Source organism: Triticum aestivum, chromosome 5B, assembly GCF_018294505.1.
Source record: "Triticum aestivum cultivar Chinese Spring chromosome 5B, IWGSC CS RefSeq v2.1, whole genome shotgun sequence".
Taxonomy (NCBI): Eukaryota; Viridiplantae; Streptophyta; class Magnoliopsida; order Poales; family Poaceae; genus Triticum; species Triticum aestivum.
Window position 1 is genome coordinate 685650277 of NC_057807.1, and position 8438 is coordinate 685658714.

An 8438-nucleotide genomic window follows, 5' to 3' on the forward strand; every position below is an offset into this window, starting at 1 on the left:
CCCTCCCGCAGCCCCGCCCGCCGCCCCGCACTGCCTCCGCGCACCGCCGCCTCGCCCACCGCCCCCACTCCACCTCCGCCTGAGTACTAGATGCAGAAGATAGCTAAGACGCGGTTCGATGACCTAGCGGTGTGCATCTTGACGGAGGCGACCCCAAATAAGAGGTTGACGATCTGGCCGTGTATGAGTATAACCACCAAACCCACACCGGGTGAGGTAGTTTAATGGGCTCTTCGAGAGGCCAGATCTACAGTTTTAGAGCAAGCGGCCCACTGGTCCCCATTAGTTACATGCACTCGTCGTTAATGTAATATGTGAGGGTCATGGTAACACACTCTCGGTTCAAATGTCGCGCGCCACTCATTTGACCCCTAAACAAATGGTCAAAGTATTCATTTTGTAACGAAATATGCTTCTATCAATGAACTTACTATGATTGCTTTAGTAATACTTTTCATTATGTCATGTATGTTGTCAATGAATGTTGAGGCGATAATTCATATATGTAATGCAATGTCATGATGAGGTGCAAAATGGTGCAACAATATCATTTCCGTCTGATTTTTTACCAATCGCGGGCTAAAAGAGGAAGCTGCCATTTGTTAGCCCAACACATGTGGTGGGTGAAATCTGGCAACTGCCATATTTCCTCAAAAACACTATGGCAGACAATAAACAATGTATGCGAATTTAAGTGCTCTACTTGTGGTGGTCGCCCGCCCGCCACTAATGTCATGTTAGCAATAGCACGAGACCAGTGGTGTGCGCCCCTATGATAACATGGCTTAATAGGAATGATAAACTACTCATATCAATAAGGAATTCCCTCTTTTTGGGAGCCCATTCGGAATGAACTTCGAAGTTAAGCACACTCAGCTTGAAGCAATTTTAGGGTGGGTGACCAACTAGAAAGTTGGTATTAGATGCGCACGAGTGAGGACAAAATGCGCAGGAAAGACTAGTGTTGATTTGTGGGGTCAGTCTAGATCCCGATAGGAGTAACGGCCAGTAACTCACGGTTATGTCCGGGGCGTTACAGCCCCTGGGAGCACTGCCCGCCACTACTGGGATTTTGGCCCCCGCTACTGCTAGCCATTCCTGCAGTAGTGACATGAGGATTACTTCCACTATGGAGGTTTGTTCTCCTATAACCAAACAAGGCCTTCTCCGGGGGAGGGGTGGGGGTGGCTTGGAGGTGTGGTCGTCAACATTACTCTTCACCATCTGCTTCGGCATCCTCTCGGGCGGCTATAGTACCAATGGTTAACTCTCAACTCACTACCAGTGGCGGGTGCGGGATGAACATGGGTTTAATTCGCAAGGGCACAAATGCAAGATGATTTTGTGCAGCGTACATATTTGCTGCTTTTCTCTCGTTCTCTTTCTCAATTTATTTGCATAAGGAAGACGTCGAGCTCAAGTTATTAGTCCACAAACCGGACGATCTGTTCCATCCCATGGACCGATCGTGCAGCTAGACCATGTTGCACGCATGGCAGCGACATGGACACACATGCCATTGCCGGACTCGACGCGGACGGCATCCACACAATACGTGGGTTCGTGCACTGCTAAACGTGAAACAAAAAATACATGGAAAACCAACAGCTAGCTAGTTTATTCAGCACTCAACTTTCCAAGAGGACAATGGAGGGGTCTCAGAATCCTTCCAAGTATTCATCATTGGAGGGTATCGGTCACCATGGACATCACCTGTGGCAGCGTAAGACTCGAGTTCGGCCATCTCCTCTGGTGTGAGCTTCACAGACAGTGCTCCCACATTCTGATTGAAATTCTCCATTTTTGTCGTGCCCGGTATGGGGCAAACATCGCTCCCCTGATGATGAACCCATGCCAATGCAAGTTGTGATGGTGTGCACCCTTTTCTTGTTGCCATTGCGTTAACACTCTCAAATATCAGGGCATTCTTCTCAAGATTCTTTGGCTGAAATCTAGGTAAAATCTGCAATGGTAGAACACTGTCAGTGAAAGAGCCAGCGAATCATAGAAGTTTCACTTCTCTTTTCTAGGAAGAAATTTACGAGGCATTGCTATGCACAATTTAAAAATGTTTCTACACACTTGAAAGGTGAGCATTCCACAAATTATAAGCACCATGAGTTAGATGATTGTACATTAGAAGCCAAAAAGATAATAAAGAATTAAGCAGCTACCAGAATAGGTCAATAATCACCTTGCGGAAGTCGTCGTCTGATAGTGAGTCAGCCAATTTCGATCCTACAGAGAAGAACCCTCTACCAAGTGGGCTGTAACACACGATTCCAATTCCAAGTTCTCTGAAATTGTCAAGAAAAAAATCATTTTGATAATTAAGCTTCATGATTTTCAATAAACGAAATATATAGGTGGTTTTTGCACAACACCTGCAAGTTGGAATTATGTCCTCTTCCACGTCCCTACTCCATAGTGACCATTCGATCTGAACTGAAGTGATAGGATGAACGGCATGCGCCCTTCTGATCGTTGATGCAGATGCTTCGGATAATCCGATGTACTTTATCTTTCCTTCTTCGACTAGTTTCTTGAGCTCACCAATCTAACAACGTGTGCAAAGTAAATTAAACCGGCAATATGAAAAACAAGGAGCATGGATCTATCTATATAGTGGTACATGTACTATGTACTACTCGTAGTATGTGTTTATCCACAGTAGCCACACAAACAAAACAAGAAACGAATTACAGAATGTATGTACTAGTACGTAGTAGTGTAGTAGCAGACACTCACCGTGACCTCGATGGGCACCCTGGTGTCTACGCGGTGCTGGCAGTAGAGATCGATGCAGTCGACGCCGAGCCGCTTGAGGCTGCCCTCGCACGCCTCACGCACGTACGCCGGGTCCCCGCGGACACTCCACCCATCCTCTCCCAAGAAGCCGCCAAACTTGGTGGCCAGATCCACCTTCTCCCTCACGCCGCCGCCTTGCAGCGCCTGTCACGACATGATCGAGCACCTTGATGAGCGCACGTCCGTAGAGTAGAGATCAAACAGTCTTATTCTAGGACCAAGCTTAATTACCTTGCCGAGAAGGATCTCGTTGGTGTGAGGGCCGTAGACGTCGGCGGTGTCGAGGAAGGTGACGCCGGCGGCGACGGCGTGGTGGATGAGCGCCACCATGTCGGCGTCGGGCTTGGGCGGACCGTAGGCGACGGACATGCCCATGCAGCCGAGGCCCTGCGCCGAGACCTCCATTCCCTGGGAGCCCAGCTTCATGCGGGGAACCGACGCCATGCTCGATCGACTGGCTCACTTAGGTACGTTTAGGTAGCTTGGATTGTTTAGCAAGATGGTAGCAGCTGGTGACTGTGTGAGGTGAGGTAGTACGTAGTAGCGTCGCCGCATATGTATATGTAGGGAGGGAGGGAGGGAGGGAGGCAGGGTGCCGTGCTGCAAGAGCCTGGCTGCAGGTCGCAAGAGGGAAGCTAACGAGGAGCTTTCCTTTTCTTCCCCGAAGACTTTTCACGACGACCAATCCGGCAGACAGAGAATGGCATGTTGCTACCCACTACTACTCATTGCTCCGTTCGATAGTGTAAGACGTTTTTTAACATTAATATAGTGTCAAAAGTATATTATATTATGAGACGGAGTGAGGAGTAGATATAGAAAGGACATGGAGTATATGCTCCTGAGCTCAAATGCTTTCTCATAAACAGTAAATTGAAAAAAAATAGTAAATTCAAAAGAATTGAAAAAATATTACGGTAACTTTGACAAATGTTTTGCATGCTTGTAAAATTTCAGCACGAAATGACATTTGTGGAAGTCAGGGAAAAAAAACAAAATCAATGTTTAAAAAATGTTAGTTTTGAACACGTTTTAGAGTGCCGGTTTTATTTTTTTTCGCCACGCCTTTCACGAATGTCATTTCGTGCTGAAAATGTGCAAGCGTATAAAACATTTGTCAAAGTTTACTACAAAAAAATCAGAATTTTTAAAATTTATTTACTATTTTTTACTGTTGATGAGAGTGCATTTGAGCTCGGGAGCAAAATAATACGGAGATCTTTCCACGTGGCACCTCCCTCATCGGACAAATCCTTGGCCTTCTTCCTGGATGTCGGCACACAGACACGACTAATGACTTCATTAGATAAACTGCGGTGACCATGTACGCCCCTGCCATGGTGACATCGATCGACGCCCTATGACCAGTCCATCGATAATAACTTCGTTAGAACCGTAAAGTACGACTAAATTGGAAGGGAGAAGACCAACACCGGGCCAGCACAAGACGTGGACGAGGATCAGATCGGCAGGCCAACCCGGCTGTGGACTTGTACCTCGCGTCAAAGTCAAAACTACAGGGGTGATGGGCTGATGGCTGTGGGTGCTTCCAAGTTCCATGAACCCGCCACATCCATGCACAAGAGTCTCACGTTGCTTGGGTCCTGACCAGTGATAGAGAGCGAATGCTTTCACCAAAATTATCTGTATCTTAGTATCCTATATCACACACAATTATCCTATAGCATGTGCGATGCACGCCCCGTCCACCATCGCCAGGCGACGTCTCGTTTTTTGCGTGTGCTATAGGGGTTTTCAACCGTGTGTGATGATCTTATGATGTGTTTGGTAGCCTGCATTAGGCCCAGTCAGGCCCACGCGGAATGTTATTGGGTTGTTTCGTTACCTGGGTCGCATTGAAAAGTTGGCGCGCACTGAACTCAAAGCACCTACCAGCCTGCATCCGGAGGAACGTTCAGATCGGCCGTTTCTATCGGGTCAGGCTGAGGCGAGCCATCATCGAGCGCACATGATGGACCCTTGGGTCAGGCTGAGGCGAGCCATCATCGAGCGCACATGATGGACCCTCTTGCACGAGAGGATGCGAGCCCTGTACACCAAGTAAGTTGTTTCTTCTTCCACCTTCAGTAAGATTATATGTATCTTAGTATCCTACTAGCTATGCCCGTGCGGCGGCACGCCGCACCTCATCGATACTTTGTGTTGAGATTTCGTAAGTGGTAAAGTGAAGAATCATGTGTTGTTAGTTTTTTGATTGTTTGATTGAATGTTAGTTTTGGCCATCATTTCTTTGCTCGGGTGTTCAAGGATCGTTGGTGTATAACTGGAATGATCGATTCTATGAGACCATAGCTTTGGTTTTTTTTCCGTTAAGTCTCATGTGTTAGTATTTCTTTTCTTTTTTATTTTTATTATGCATAGGTGGTTGCATATGTAAATGATGGAAAACTTGGATGGATAACTTATAGTGGAGTTAAGCTAGGATAGACGATAAGGCATCTTGAAAAGCGAGATTTTATTACATAAAAACTATAGATATATTCCAAACAAATAACTACATTTCAATACCAAGCGCCAAAATTGTTGATTCGGTGATCTTTGATGATTCAGATTAATTTGTATGGCCACTTGCCAATATTAGTGCCAGCGAAGAAGTGGTAAAGGGCTTGTGCAAACTCTTGGAGGAGGTCATGTGATGACTCATAAAAGTAAAACAACATTGGTCAGAATTAAGTTTAGAGTCATATCATTCTTAAATTAAACATCAAATTTGATCAACACATCATAAAACCTAAATAAAACACCCCAAAACAATATGATATTTTAGTTCATCATATTGTAAGCAATTTATGTATAAAACAGTGAAAACACTACAGGGAAAAACTTATAAGCCGTGTAGCAAATACACTCGGCTTACATTGATATAAACTCGGTTTATATATAAGCCGAGTAAAACTCCCGGCTTATAGCACTCGGTTTACAGTCGACCGGCTTATACTATATAAGCCGAGAGCCGAACCGAAAAAGCCCGGCTTATGTATAAACCGAGTATTTTCATAGGGCTTCCGGTTTAATAAAGTAACCTGACGGTAGCCTGATGTTAACGGCCACGTTTCACCGTCTATATAAGTCGAGTGCCGTCGTTAGGACACGGTTTATATATAAGCCGGGTGCAACCGCGGATGCACGGTTTATATATAAGCCGGGTGCGACCGCGAACGCACGGTTTATATATAAGCCGGGTGCGACCGCGAACACATGGTTTATATATAAGCCGGGTGCGACCGTGAACACACGGTTTATATATAAGCCGGGTGCAACCGCAAACCACACGATTACAATATAAGCCGAGTTCCGCCGACAACAGCACGGTTTTTATATACATATATAAGCCAGGTGCCGGTTAACTGAGGTACACGGTTTATATAGCCTGCTCATGTGTCCAGATGGTCTATAAACCGGGTGCCAGATGCTGGGATACACGGCTTATGTGTTGGCCGCAGCCATATGGCTTATAAGCCGGGTGCCAGGTGCTGGGATACACGGCTTATAGGCCATAAGCCGGGTGCCAGGTGCTGGGCTACACGGCTTTTAGTCCATATAACATATATACAGGCGCTTCAGGGAGCAGCCACAACATATATACACAAGTACATCTATCCAGCAGCACATATATCACTTCAGGGGGCAGCAACAACATATTTACAGTAGTACATCTATCCAGCGGCACATATATCCAACAAATATATGTATCCAGCAGTACATGACCATGACCAACAAACATATATCAAGTAATACATATATACAACCATACATGAGTGCAGAGTCCACATATGCATAGGTATGCAACAGAAGATCACAAACGAAAGGACCGTAAGTTTCAGGTCCACACAGTGCATACATATCAAACGAAGGTTCACAACAACATACATACATATGCAACCAGAGGTTCACAAATTAAAGGATCATGAGTTCCAAGTTCACACCAAGCATGAACCAATGAGCTCCACCGCAGCATATATGCCCACCGTCAACGCCATCCACAATGCAAACCTATAAGTCCATTATCACACGCATGAGTTTCTAAAGATAAGTTGCAAAGATGGATAAGGAAAAAGAGTCAACAAGCATCAACATATGAGGCTCAAATAGAAGCTAGGAAGTATGTACAATATAAGCATCGATGCTTGTGGACTCTACCATCAACAATGCACAAGTTTTAAGTTGAGAAGCACAAGCAACGAGAAGACGCAAGCATCAACAATGGACAAACATGGACGACTACCTCAAGTGATCATTGTTGCAGGGAGGTCGAAGCGACATGAACCGTAGTGGGTGTCACTGGACTTGCTTGGCCAGGTGAAGATCCCCCTACCACACAGTTATTGGAGCCTTGTCCCGACTGAGAAAACTTGAAGCACGAGAGGATGAGATGGTAAGATTCATGATCTTCAAGCATGAAGGTAAGATGCATGATTGAAAAGTTCAGAGACTTACAAAGTTGAAATTAGGAAGAGTCGGAAGAGGAGGAAGAACGGGCAAAGTGGAACCCTGCATATTATTTCTGAGTTGAGCAAATGTCTCCTGCGGGATTGCCTGTTGTTTAACCATGAATTATTGTTGTTGAAACAGGGCCTGCTGCATTTTCATGGCTTCCTCCTCTCGAAGTCTGGCATTGGCCTACAATATGCCATCACAACAAGTTCACCATCGTTACAATACAAAGAAGAAATCACAAGGAAGGTCGATGAAGCAAAAGATACCTCGAGTTGATGGAGCATGTGCAGCCCAGGCTGTGGGCGACGCTCTATAGCAGGACCTGAGCTCGACGTGGTAGCACGGATGTGAGAGAGTTTTGGGATGTCCTTCTTACGGATGGCACCGTCGCCAACATATAACTGACCACCCTTCTTGCCATCTCCCGACTGGAGGGAAATTGTAGCGTCAATGTCCTGTGAGGCCGGATCAGAGTCAGGCCCGTTGTGCTCCTTGAACTTCCCACTGTATGCATCAATCCTCAAGCCAGCGCCTGGGTTGACCCACCCCCCTTCCGGTTTCTTTGACTTGCGGGAGAGACATAATCCCGTGAAGGTATTGAGCTTCTCTTGGCCCTCACCTCTCTCCCTATTCTGCAATAGAAGCAATAACATCCATAAGAGCACAAGTTTAGAAGTTGAGAAGTCGAATGATATTATTACCTTCTTCTGCACGTAAGCGTGGAGGTTGAGGTTGCCTTGAAGGTGTACCGGACCACCCATCAAGGCACGCCGCTCCGAAGCCATTCGATGTTGGGCCCTCCACTCCGGGTCTATCCATTTGGATATGATTTGCTGGTAGCAAGGAACATTGTTGTTGCACCACGAGGGAACCGCCTGAAGTATGCCAAATACATCCAACTTAGGAATGAAAGTAAGTTGTTTTGATCTAGGCAATCATAAGTAAAAGGAAACTACCTTCATGTACATGGAACGGGTGAGATGCACTCTCCGGGCTAGAGACTTTTTGAGAAGCATTTTGCGTTCGTGCGCGAAATACTTCACCACAGCATCAACGCGCGCCTCATAGGGCATGTCTTGGACAATCTTCTTGGCAATCGCCTCCACAACCTCATTAGCTTCATCCTTCATACCCTCGGCGCAAGTAAAGAAGTCCTGCCAAAGAGCATAAGA

General features: G+C 46.0%; 1 protein-coding gene across 1 annotated transcript; it reads right to left on the bottom strand.

Moving 5' to 3' along the window:
- Positions 1 to 1389: 1389 nt before the first annotated feature.
- Positions 1390 to 3329, bottom strand: LOC123117666 (probable aldo-keto reductase 2). The gene is made up of 5 exons (XM_044538379.1): positions 3040 to 3329; positions 2749 to 2952; positions 2385 to 2557; positions 2195 to 2297; positions 1390 to 1963 (listed from the first exon to the last, which is right to left on the bottom strand). Exons 1-5 carry the CDS (start codon positions 3250 to 3252, stop codon positions 1622 to 1624), a joined length of 1035 nt encoding a protein of 344 aa, XP_044394314.1. The 5' UTR covers positions 3253 to 3329; the 3' UTR covers positions 1390 to 1621.
- Positions 3330 to 8438: the final 5109 nt, after the last annotated feature.

Bases quoted from the DNA above. Each gene is read 5' to 3' on its own strand.
- LOC123117666 (XM_044538379.1), bottom strand. From the start codon at position 3,252: ATGGCGTCGGTTCCCCGCATGAAGCTGGGCTCCCAGGGAATGGAGGTC. The intron at 2,558-2,748 runs GTGAGTGTCTGC...ACACGTTGTTAG, and splicing joins GGGTGCCCATCGAGGTCACG to ATTGGTGAGCTCAAGAAACT. The intron at 2,298-2,384 runs GTGTTGTGCAAA...TGACAATTTCAG, and splicing joins GACATAATTCCAACTTGCAG to AGAACTTGGAATTGGAATCG.